The 13,020-nt window shown below is 34.8% G+C and overlaps 2 protein-coding genes across 2 annotated transcripts in view; one reads left to right on the top strand and one right to left on the bottom strand.

Moving 5' to 3' along the window:
* Positions 1-13,020, top strand: part of LOC129803630 (deoxycytidylate deaminase) — a 147,680-nt gene that overhangs the window by 9,299 nt on the left and 125,361 nt on the right. The gene's annotated exons all lie outside the window — the stretch shown is intronic.
* The window catches only part of LOC129803628 (LIM/homeobox protein Lhx3-like), a 97,264-nt gene that overhangs the window by 8,304 nt on the left and 75,940 nt on the right, over positions 1-13,020 (bottom strand). The window contains exons 3-5 of the mRNA XM_055850336.1: positions 5,643-5,988; positions 5,452-5,577; positions 5,251-5,392 (exon numbers count right to left, since the gene is read on the bottom strand). Coding sequence (XP_055706311.1) covers positions 5,251-5,392; positions 5,452-5,577; positions 5,643-5,988 — 614 coding nt within the window. The remainder of the gene's footprint in view (positions 1-5,250; positions 5,393-5,451; positions 5,578-5,642; positions 5,989-13,020) is intronic.

Below are 13,020 nucleotides of genomic sequence, written 5' to 3'. Positions count from 1 at the left end.
TTATTTAGTCAACAGCGATCGAATAAATTTTCGACTTCGAATTTTCGAAGATTAAAGGTTTAAATACTGCAAAATTATTTTAGAACTTAGTGTTCAAGATGAACATGCACGTTTATACAAATAATTTGCAAATTTTGATTTTTTAATCTTTGAGGGATAATAATGGGCTTTTATTCATATCAGAGTATACTTTTGAATAGTTAAATCGACAGGATATTCATCATATGTCCTTACATCCTAAAAAGGATACGAATAATTCAACACAAAATTTGGACAGTTTTGGCCTTAATAGCCGAAGCTATTTCAGCTGTTTGGAGCCGAAACACTTACAGTATGGATTAAAGTATAAAGATGAAATTCTTAAAAAAAAAAATACAATTTCTTAAAAATTATGAATTTTGAGATGAATTTCTTGTGATTTATGAACAAATTTAAATTGATAGTCAACCGGCATGAACCACGACATCTCAAATTTCTAGAACAATTTTTTGTTTCTTGGATGTGTTTTGTGTGATTCTTGAAACATTCCCGTAATTCCGGATACGATTCTTTGATCCTAGAAACGTTTTTGTGTGTCTTGGGCGCATTCTTGTTATTGTAAGCACGTTTTTGTCTTTCTCGGATAAGCCAAGATCAGCTTATAGAGGTGCGATTCCTTCATTACAAATTTGGATTGTGGCAAACTCGAACGATATTTATACATAAATAATACAAATTTCGTTTAATAATTCTTAAAACTGTATGTAACTTATTATCTTTATTAATGAGGAAAATTGGATGAGAAATGCATAAAAGTATTTGAAAATCTTGTCGATCATATTGGGAAAATCCGTGAAAAATTCCTCGGTTTACGAAAATCCGCGAAAAATTCCGCGACCCGGGTTCGAATTAAATGTGTTCGAATTGCATCCAGTGAGCTTCACTGCACTTGATTCCACGGGGCATGGGACTGACAACCCCATCCTTGTATAAGAAAAAAATAATAATGGATGTCCCGAACTACCCTTGCGGGAAGGCCTAAGTTCCTCTATCTTTGTTCTTTGTTTTTTTTCGAAAAGACATTACTGAACGTAACCGGATCAAAATTCCGAAAGCCAAAATCCCGAGCATGTGCAATCATAGAAGTATATGACATTCTTAAAAATTCGAAATTTTGACTTTCGGTATTCGCGCTTTTCGGAATTTTGTTTTCGGGATTTTGGACAATTCGGTATTTCAGATTTTTAGCTTTCGGAATTTTCACTGGGACCTGCAAATATTAGGCTTATTTTGCTACGTGGTATACCTCGAAAAAGTCTCTTTACAAAAGTAGACTCTCTTTCTTTGGCACTTATACAATCCATAGACCAAAATTATCGAATGGAGAAAAACGCCCCACCGTCCTCTATGCAATAAAATTAAAACTAAATTCATAGAGGCCATTTACATCATCGCATTAGATTGAGATTGGATTGTCCCAAAATCCGAATCTAATCTTGTCTGTTTACATCGTACTGTTGAGATTGAATTGGATTTTTAGCGGGATGCCATTTTTGTGAGGTTAAAAATAATATTTTCGATTTTTAAGTTGGATATTTTGCATAAGATTCTTAAATTTAACTACACAATTTGCTTAACATTACGTTCATATCTTTGTTTAAGGAACTCTGCAAAAACTTCTTGGTTGCGATTTTTTTAGAGTCTATCGTCACAACAACCTCCTTCTCCTGATCAATTTAGAATAGGAGCTTAGTCTCCTTCCTTTGCCATTTCTTTTAAACTTGTCGTTGCCCATATCCTTGCACAATACACAAAAAAAGTCCTGAAAATTTTATTTTGTGCGACTTCCATTCCAAAACAACACAAATGATATAGGTTAGTTTTAACGTCAAATGCAACTCCGAATTTCGTTTCGCGCGCTCCAAAAATGTTTGGGACAATTGGGACAATTTGAATCCAATCCAATTCGATACGAGCGATCGTAGTGGATTTGCCGTTTATATCGAGAAAAATTAAACAAATCCCAATCTAATGCGGTGATGTAAATGGCCTCATATACTAATTAACTAATTACAATTGCATTTCGAAGTTGTCAATGGAGCTCAATTAGTGTACTTTTAATAAACTTCACGTCATTAATGTTCCTAGATTCTATTCTACCGCGGCAAAAAAAAAATCCTTTGCACATGAAAATGCCTCATATAAGTTTGTCGATCCTGGTGGTTTCGCAGAAATTCCACAGCAACGACTCAATGTGGAGTTGATGGGGAATATATTGATGTGATTAAAAGTCTAGATTACAATGCAGCCGTTACGATATTAGCATATAACCAATCACGATTTACGCCACAATAGCGTAATAACGCGTTTATTCTCGGTTTATACTCCCCAAGTTGAGAACGTCATAGAGGGTTGTGGGGGTATGGGGAGAGAGTGAAAAAGGAGCTCATGAACCACTTTTGTCCACACAAAGTTGCTTTATATTTACACACCCCATACCAAACCATCCTCATTCAGATGCATCCAATCAACGGAAGAGGTAGAGCTTGAGGTAAAATTTTCACGTGGAAATATCGATGGAAAGTTAAAATTTAATCTGCAAAATTACCCCAATACAAAATCTGCATCGACGGTTGATTAATTTTACAAACAAATTAACAAATTCCTAGAATTTTTTGTGCATTTTCGAATTAAATTAAATTTGACCATCAATGAGTTAGTTTACTTCGAATTCGAATTAAATTGAAAGGTCGAATCCAAAAGAGAGTTTTAGTGTAGCCTTCAAACCAAACCCGTGCTAGGATATCATCGTTATCATGAAAAGTTCGAAAGAAAATTTCGAATTCGAAAGCTATTCCTGAAGCCTGAAACTTGCCTCTATCGTGCAAATACAAGTAGATTTTGATTCTCTAATAGTGTCTTGGATAAAAGGTAAATGGAACTCTAATGCACAAAAGTCGTTGATGTTCAAAAAATTTTCAAACCCAGTTTCAAATTTTCACATTAAATTTTTGTTCAATGTGGGGAAAATTGATGAAATATCACAGTAAAAAGCTGGAAAAATAGGTACTCAGTGAGTAGTGATTAAATATTAATAATGGGACCAGGGGGGTGATATTAGCTCTGAAAAATGCGACCAGTTTTAGTGTAAATTTTTTCCTGTTTTCGTACACATTTCACGAAATATCACCAAAACTACGTAGGTTGCCAATTTAGGGTTTTCGGTTGCCTTTTCGTTATTAAATTTTCTTTTGTTTTGTATTAGTATTATTTGCTAATTCATTCTACAATGCCAGAAAACAGCTAATAAACTCAAAAGTTTTTTCACCACGCTAGAAACATAGGAACTGTCATGCCCCTGAATGGAACAGAAGCGATATACATCGCGTTGTTTTGTGTTTTTTCACACAACAAAGTGAAGACATAGACATTTTAACACATGTCCAAAAAGTATGGGAATATTTCTAGAATCACGCAAAACACCTCCAAGAAACACAAAAGCGTTTTTAGAAATTTGAGATGCCATCCAAAAAACACAGAAAATGTCTCTAAATCACTGGGACTCATACAAAAATGATGGTAAAGCATCCCAACTATGCAGGATTTTCGAACTCACGAGATAGAGCTCTTCGTGAATTATATTTTTCGCATCATTTTAGGTGTGATTCCTTCTAATCACACCTATTTTGTAATCCTCCGATTTTCTCAAGGGCTTAGTTCGCGCTGAAGTTCACAGGGCACATGTTTTGAGAACATCCCTGATGCCGAAAATTATAAGCCGGCAATTTCGGGTCGTTCTCGCAAAGCAACCGTGACACAACCTTCCATAGAGGAACTTTGGCCTTCCCGTATAGGGAGTTCGGGACATCCATTATTATTTTTTCTCACACGGGGCGAGATTGTCAGTCCTATGCCACGTGAAATCCAAGCCAAGCCTATTCGAAAGTTTACCGAAAGCCTGAAGTGCAAGATCATGAATGAATGATCACGGATGAATGTACTCGCTGCTTTAGCGCCGATTGTTCTGCCATTTCGAATTTCGGTATTCTTGAGACTTAAATCATCAACAATGTAAACAACAATATGTAAACGTTTGCTGCAAAAAGTGAATTTTTGTTCTTTCGACGACCTTGCTCACTTTTGTGTAACTCGTTGGTTTAAACATTCGAACTTTCAAAGGGGTTTTAGGTAAGTTCCCGTCTGACACAGGGCAAGGGGGACCCAGCGTTGAGCCATTAATTGACACCAAGCTTTAGGCCCTATTTTAACCATTAGTAGGCTCGAAATAAGGACCAGACTGTGCCACGTACATCAATAGCTCTGACGAATGAAACTGTCAAACACTCCTCCTGATGTAAATATTGGCTCCGTTCAGTAATAACCTTTCGAAGAGACAAAGCCAAGCCAAACCTATTCGAAAATCTACCGGAAGCCTAAAGTGCAAGTTCATGTGCTCGCCGTTTTAGCGCTGATTGTTTTGCCATTTCGAATTTCGATATTCTTGACACTTCAATCGTCAACAATGTCAACAGCAGTGTGCAAACGTTTGCTGCAATAAGTGATTTTTTGTGTAGTTTTGTGGATTTTCAGGATGGTAGAACGTCTTAACTGCAATTTCATTTAAATAAATGTTCTTTTCATGAACTTGCTCACTTTTCTATAACTCTTCGGTTTGAACGTTCGAACTTCCAACGGGTTTTTAGGTAAGTTCTCTCTGATGTACCTTCGATCCGGTAAAGGAAAAACCTCAACCTGGGGGAGCTCTCAAATCGGGAAGGTTATTATTGAACGAGGGTATTCCGTCTTATCATTGACTGCTGAGAAACACGGCCAGCAACATAATTTTCGTAGTTCCAATGCGCGCCTCTAGGAGCGCAAAACAGTGGCCTATACGTATATTTTCTAAGGGGTATTTGCTAAGGGTGTTTCTTAAAAGTAAGGTATGAAAGATAGAGGTTAATTCAGGCTATAATCCACGCTTAACTGGCCAGATGGGTTCTCTCCGACACACTTTCGAATCGGTAGAGAACAAACCTCAACCAAAGGTTATATCTCATTTTCAGCTAAGAACATCTCTTTTTTAGCTCATTTTAGCTTTCTAAATACATTTTCGAATTTGTCAAATTCTCGAAAATCTGTTTTCGGAATTTAATACTTTCGAAATTGAGTAAGCGGAATTTGTCCGAAATTCAATTTAATTAAGTGGCGGATAGATGTCGGAACAGAGATGGGATTTAGAGGTTTGCAGGAGTGGAAAATTACTTTACATACCTGTAAATTACAAACTTGCCTTCGAATGTGCGCCAAACTCGATGGATTGTAGGCCATATTGGCGAATACGAGCCTCTCCTCGTAGTCATATTCGCAGAGAATCTTATTATCACATAGATAGAACCTATCACCAACGCAAAATCTGCAAGATATAATGTTTTCAACCAAGACTATGTTGGATGGAGATTGTAGGTTATTTACCTGTGATTACATTGTTGACACGCAAAACACTCCAAGTGGTAGACATTACTTTTGGCGCGCATTACCATTTCGAAGGCGGGAATGACTTTGTTGCAGGCTGCACAGTAGCCTGTTGTTCCGAAGAGTCTGGGGAATATAAAAGGGTTTTATAGGTTAGATTGAGGTTATGTGAGATTGAGGTTATGTGCCACCTGAGATAGTCCCTTTTGCAGAGAATTAAATTTGCTTTGGTGTAGAGGGTTGAACCGACTTCGCCAAGGCGACAGTCGCAGCAACCGCACTTGAGGCAATCTTCGTGCCAGAAGAGATCCAGAGCTCGCAGTAGAAAGCGTTCTGTGATCACTTTGCTGCATCCAGCACACTCTCGATGGCTTCCGGCTGTTCCCAGTGGGTTTGGGGTTGCTGATACGGACGATGTAGTTACTTTGTGGTTGCTATTTGTCACAGATGTTACTGTGTTTGATGTATTCTGATGAAGCAAGAGGTGGGAGCCTGGAGATCGCGTAACATTGCCACCTGATGCCTCACGGCAAGAATCTGTTGAAAGACAAAAGTCCTTATAAAATACAAATTGGAAGGAAAGGACTTCTAAACATATTTAGGTCATTTATTTGACAAAAATTTCCACATTTATTTGTGGAGGGACATCCTTTTGATAAACTTTTCACAGATGTCATAAATCTTTTTTCTTTGGTTATACAAAAATTTTGAGGTTATAAAGACTTCATTACGAAGAATTCTACAACGTTGTAAAACGCATTGAGGGATTATTTCGACACTTTTTGACACTTGTATATCACGATTCATTTGGGGGAAAATTTGGAATACAGTGTCCGCTTTGTAATCCGGATGATTGGGAGACAATATGATAGATGTCCCCTTCATAATCTGGATGGATTTTTTGAATTTGTTCAACGTTTCGAAAATGTAATACAAGGTTTTTTCTCTAGAATTAGAATAAAAGTTTTAAAGATCCTTCAAAAGACATAATTAGAGAATTCTACGCTATTATACTTCATTTATTAAACAAAAACAGCACCGGATAATTCATTTTCATTGCTGAACACGCATGCATACATGACCTCAAAATGATTTTAAATGTAACCGTCCATAACTCGTCCGGATTACGGCGATCCGGATTAAAAAGCGGACACTGTAGATCTCAGTACTTGGTGATCTTTTAGGGAAATTTTACAAGGACAAAATATTTGTGGTTAGAAAAAATGTAATGATCAGTAAAATTCTAATTTCTTTTAGCAAAATTTAGTCAGTAATGGCTCTGGCACACCTTTTAGATCGGGAAAATTTTATGGAATCAAAATTCACATCCCTTTTTCACACTCCAAATTAGATTGAGAAAAATTGAATTTGTTTTAATGCTTAAAAGAAGAAGAAGACGAAGGAGAGTGCGGAAAAAAAGAATTCAAATTTCGTCTTCATGAAATTTTCCTAATCTAAAAGGCTGTGCCAGAGCCATAAAACAGCAAATGTATTTTTCTTCCGGATCGATCAAAATCGTTTTCCGACAAACTGGAATAGTTTTTTTTTTAGATCGAATTTGATTTTTTACTAGCCAAAATTTTTCATGTCCCAAATTCGCCAAATTTTTGACTAACCAAATTTGATTTTTTGATTAAAATAATTTTAATAATAAATGAAAGAATAATTTAAATATAAAATGATATTAATATGAACTTGAAGTTAATTTTTTTTACTGACCAAAATTGCTTTTGTGCAGACGAAAATGGATTTTATGCTATAGAAAATTGTCCTTTTATATCAAGACACTTTCATAAAATCGAAATTCACACCCCTTTCTTTCTTAAAAATTTAGCATATGTCTATCCTACTCTTTTACACTGTTCTTCTTCTTTTGAACATCACACCAAATTAAATTTAGTTCAATCCAATTTGGAGCCGAAAGAATAGGATAGACTTATGCAAATCTTTTGAGAAAGAAAGGATCGCGAATTTCGATTTCATGAAATTTTAGCGATCTAAAAGGTGTGCCAGAGGCATTACTGACTAAACTCAATTTTTAATTATCAAAATTTTGTTTTTTTAAGGCTCTGACAAAAGCTTTAGAACAGGAAATTTTCGTGAAATGAAAATTCTAACTTCTTTCTCTCTCAAAGATTTTGTATAAGGGAAGAGCACCCCGGATCGGAATGTTAAGAGACATACTTGATATTTAGTTGACAATATGAGCTTCAAAATACTATTTCGTATTTTTGTGTATGCTAATCGGTATATTAGTGATCCATTTAACTATATCTGTGCATTTAAGTTTTAAATTTTTCCAATAAATTAATAAAAAATAGGTATAATTGCAGCTATGCATACTGTACCTCGGATCGTCACGAATTTAATCAGGTGTCTCACAGAAAATTGGTTTTATAAATTAAATCTAGGCTAATGTACTGCACTATTGTGAGAATTAAATGGTAAAAGTAGCTAATAAATTTTTAAAAAGTCATTTCAATTCATGCAGCAATATAGTAATAACCTGACGATTCGAGGAACACTGCCGATCGCTGGTACGCTTCCCTTATGTAGGGGAAAATGCTCTCCCTTCGAACGTTCATGCCTTCGAATAATATGAATTTCTTTTGTTTTTCGTAAGGGATTTACACAAAATTATCACGGAATTATCAACAATTGATGATAAATTAACTAATATTTAATAGAAATGTGTAAGTCTCTTAGGAAAACTAAAAGAAATTCACAATATTCGAAGGTATGAACGTTCGAATGGAGAGTACTTTCCCCTACATCTTTCTCGGTCAAAATTAGATTGAACTCAATTGAATTTGTTGTGATGTTTAAAACAAGAAGAAGAGTCCGAAACAGAGAGTTAGACATATGCAAATTGTTTAAGAAAGCGATGTGAATTTCGATTGCATGAAAATTTCCTGACCTAAATTGTATGCCAGAGCCATTACTGACGAAAATTGATTAATGTATTGACCAAATTGAATTTCTTTGGTTCGTTAAACTGATCAGTTTGATTTATTAATTGACCAAATTTGAATTTAAGCTGAGGTTCTTTAATGGCTCAGGCACACCTTTTAGATCAAAAAAATTTCATGAAGTCAAATTTCGGATCCCTTTCGTTTTCACATGTTTTGCATATGTCTATCTCATTCTCTCGAACTCTTCTTCTTCTCTTGAATATCACTCCAAATTCAATTTAGCTTAATCGAATTTGGTATGCGAAAGAATGAGATAGTCATATGCAAAACATGTGAGAAAGAAAGGGTTTCGAATTTCATGTTCATGAAATTTTCCTGATCTAAAAGGTGTGCCGAAGCCATAAGTTTTCTTTTACTGATCAATCCTGTATTTTTTACTGTCCATTGTGTTACAGACTTTTTTAAGAGATCTCTCAATTAGAAAGCTCTCTTAGTTTAAAATGTTTAAAAAGTTTAATAACCTCACTTTTTCTCAAGAATTTCCATTGATTTACTATTGTCCTCTTCCAAGTGCGTCCTTCGCTTTAGCTCACGAATCGAATATAATTCACTTTTATTCTAGTCCTCGACTGAGTGGAATTTTTTAACCCATTCAGTCAATGTACCAGAAATACTTGAGATAGAATGTTCATATTTTGGGATTAGTTTCCTACAGATTAGTAGATGAAGTTTTTGAAAAGAAAAAAATTTTATCTCATATGCCCACCCGGCAAATTCTGCAGAATTCTGCTGAAATTCGTCAGATTTGAATTACTAACTGCCGAAAAATCAGCAGAATTTCTGCAGAATTTCGTTCTAAGGTGGATCCGATCGTTGTATGAAAATTCTGCAGAATTTTCTGCAGAATTTCTATAGAAAATTTTAAAATTATCGGCAGAATTTCTTTAGAGTATTTATATGATTTCTATATTTCTTCTACCCTTTCTAATGTTTCTAAACATTATTTTAACTACATAAAAATATGTATTTCAATTTATTTAAAATTCAATTTTTATTCAACAATTTTACGTGAATACTCTCTTTTTTACAATATTATTATAATGTTATAATACAATATTATTAAATCAGCCGTAATAGAAAATACGAAGGGCACGAAGGGGAAGGAAATGGTTAGAAAACACGAAAGAAATTCGCGATGCTACCGAAGTCGCACGACTATCCCGAAGCCACACGAAGTATCCGATTGAATGACAAGAAACGTTAAAATTTCAAAAGTGCAGAATTGCAGATCGAAGTTTTGCTGGGTGGGGGCGCGGGGAGCCTCTGTCAAACACACGTCTTAACGGTCACTGAATTTAAATTCTGCGCATTAATTCATTACAAACTCTATTGCTTTAGATAGAGTAACTATCCAAGAGCACCAATTAGCAACTAGAATTCAAAACAGGAAAGAGGAAAGAGGCCAATTTTAACAAATTAGACGGGATGTCGTATTTTCCGTCCGCCATTTTGAGCAAAAATTTTGCATGACCTTCCACGGAGTAAGAAAATAATAACAAAATGTATTTTCATCTCTGTCGGACTATTTTTCTCAAGTAATCGAATACAGTAGAATCTCGCTATAGGCCATCGCTCTATAGTCCACAATTTATCGACCGTTGATTTCAAAACACTGATTTTAAGTTAGGTTATGTTTTTTAGTATGCGAAATTCATAATTATTTTAATATTTTTGGCAAACTTTATTAAGTAGTTGTGATAATTGTGATCCATAATGAAGAGAGCGAGGACAAGTACCACAATCGCAAAGAAAGTGAAAGCCGTCGAGCAATTTCAATACTAAAAATCGTAGATAATTTTAAAAAATTACATGGACTATAGTGCGACCCAAGTGTCAAATTTGAAACCAAATATGGACTATAGCGAGACTCTACTGTAACTAACGTTACTAAAAATCCATTCCCGACAGCAATTCGGATAAAAATTCCCCAGAAATAAATCATCAAAAATCACTCAATTTGCGTATGATGTATAATACCATGGTAAGGGATGGGTTAATTCAGGGAAAAGTGTCGTGTAAAAGTAAGGTTAGAACTCAATAATTGTCCTTATTAATTCCTAAATTAATTTTTTTTTGTTAATTTTAGCCTCTCAAATACCAATTTGAGAGTCCCAATAATTATTTGTTTCTCATTAAAAGCAATAAGAACGATTATTTAAATCCTAACCTCACTTTTAAAGAAAACTTTTTCTGAAATTAGAAAATCCCACTCGGTCGGATTTCCAGCAAAATGCACAAAAGCTTCTGAAGGCTGGGAATAAAAGTGAATTATATATTCGATTCTGGAGCTGTCGTTCATCAATTGATTTGTGCTTCTGACTGCCTCAGCATATGCAAACAATATTTAAATTGTAATAAATTGCATAGTAAACATGATATAAGAATTGATGGGGATTTGATAGATGGCCCAATATCCTTAAGGATTTTTCTTTGGTACAAAAGAAGAAAGAAGAACTCACACCGGAAGGAAATTATGCACTTTCGACTGGTGATGAAATGATGGTGAATGTAGGAAAAAAAAATCCTCAATAAGCTCCAATTATATTAGCTTAGGAAGAGAAATTGCATTATTATGCAATGAACAACATATTATATTATGAATAATGGTGTAATCTCGTTGTTTATTGCACACAAATTCCATTACCCATACAGAAATGTTGTGTTTGTTTGTCTACTTTGGAGGGTAGAGAGATGATACAGCAACAGGGAAGGGTTGGGGGGAGGTTGTTGAGGGGGTGTTGATGCTGTGGAAATTGCAGGAATTTGAAGAGAGGAAGGATGGGAGGGAAAGGAAATTATTGCAGTTTTGCCTGTGCTGAAACTATAGTATGGAGTCAGTCTAATTAATTAAAATAGTTTTCTTAGGCCCCTGCGGATATTAATTAAAAATTCACTACTCTCCGGCAGCATTATTTACAGCACCACCAGCCACTTACTCTAGGCAAAAATGCCACTGCTAATGACTCATAAAGACAAACTTTTTAAACTTGTGCACTCGCCCAGGCCCACCCACTTCTCTCGACATTCTGGTATTATCTACTATCGTATTTCTTGCACCCTTATATAATCATCTCAATGATGTCAACAGTTTCAGAGATGTGTTCACCCATTGATATTACAGGGTGACTCTAACTGGGTGTCTGATTTTTTTGTTTAATTTAGAAGAAAGCTTTGAGGCTTCGTACGTACTCTGCTTTCGAACACTTCATATTTTTCCCATGTTCGCCCATATACATTTTCTGAGAAAAAAAAAAGTCAGATTCATTAAAGAAATATGGGAAAAAATGAAGTGTTCGACGCTATATTATGTGCGAAGCCTGAAAGCCTTGTCCTATATCCCAAAAGAAGTATCAAAATTACTAAGACATTACATAAAGCTTATGAATGTAAGTATTTTGCAAAGTTTGCATTTTTCGCATTTACAAACATGCTTAGAAGTAAATAAATTGAATTTCGCCAGTTCCATTCCGGTAATTATTCAATTGAAACAATTCAAAGTCTAAATGATTCAATCAAAGACCTTTCAAACAAATGAAAATTTGCCTCATTTGGTTGATAAATACGTTCACTGAAGTCGTTTAACTTTTGATCTTTGAAAAATCGTAATAGGACATATTGTTTAATGCGTTTAATGCGTTTTCTAAATATCCAAAAAAAACTCGGTTTTTAAAGACCCAAAGTGGCTATCTTTGACTGTTTGGCTTCTAGGTTTGGTAATGGATAGGTAATGAAATCTACGAACATTTCTACGAATCTAAGAACATTTACGAACAAATATTTGTAAAAGTACAAAAAATGCTCGTCTAGTGATCATGTTATGAACAATGTTAGTGAAAAAAGTACAAACTTTTACGAAATTGTTTGTGGGTTATACGATTCACGAGCATTTCGTAACTCCCCCATAGGAATTCACAAACATTTACGAACATTTTTACAAAATATTCTTTTTTTTTCTGTGTAATTGACTCGAAGACAAAGAATTTTGAGTTTTTAGTGTATTTATCAGCCGCTTCATGTGAAGTTTTTGTCCTTTGAAATGAAAAGAGAGAAAAAAGAGCCTTTTAGGGCAACGCTTATCATACACTCATGGCGGATAACGTATATTTTTGAGGTTAGAATTCGACGTCAAACTGAATATTATTTTAATAGCAAAGTATCTACGATAATGAGGCCATCCATCAGTTCACAAAAAATTACTACGATGTTTGAAGTGAACTGCTATTTATGTTAATCATGCTCACACTAAACAGACTACGAAATCTAGTATTGATAAGCCTAGATCAGCTTATTATAAGTGAGATTCTTAACGTGAGCTAACTCGGAATGCATGCAAATTCGATTTAGAGCTGAAGTTGGGGGACGCGATTCAATTATCTTGAAACAAATTCGTGAAGTTATGCATTTTTTTTTATTTCAACCAAAATATCAAGGATTTGGATGGAGTGACAGAAAAGTGATATAGGGTCGGAGGAACGTCTGTTCGACAGGGAACCCCTATTGACACTTTTGTCAAAATGTTGAAAATTATTTAATGTATCTAGTAAAATATAAGTAATATAATGTTTTTTTTTTGTAATATACTTTTTACTATAAACAG

The sequence above is a fragment of the Phlebotomus papatasi genome, chromosome 2 (assembly GCF_024763615.1).
Source record: "Phlebotomus papatasi isolate M1 chromosome 2, Ppap_2.1, whole genome shotgun sequence".
Taxonomy (NCBI): domain Eukaryota; kingdom Metazoa; phylum Arthropoda; class Insecta; order Diptera; family Psychodidae; genus Phlebotomus; species Phlebotomus papatasi.
This window is presented reverse-complemented; position numbering and strand designations above follow the sequence as displayed.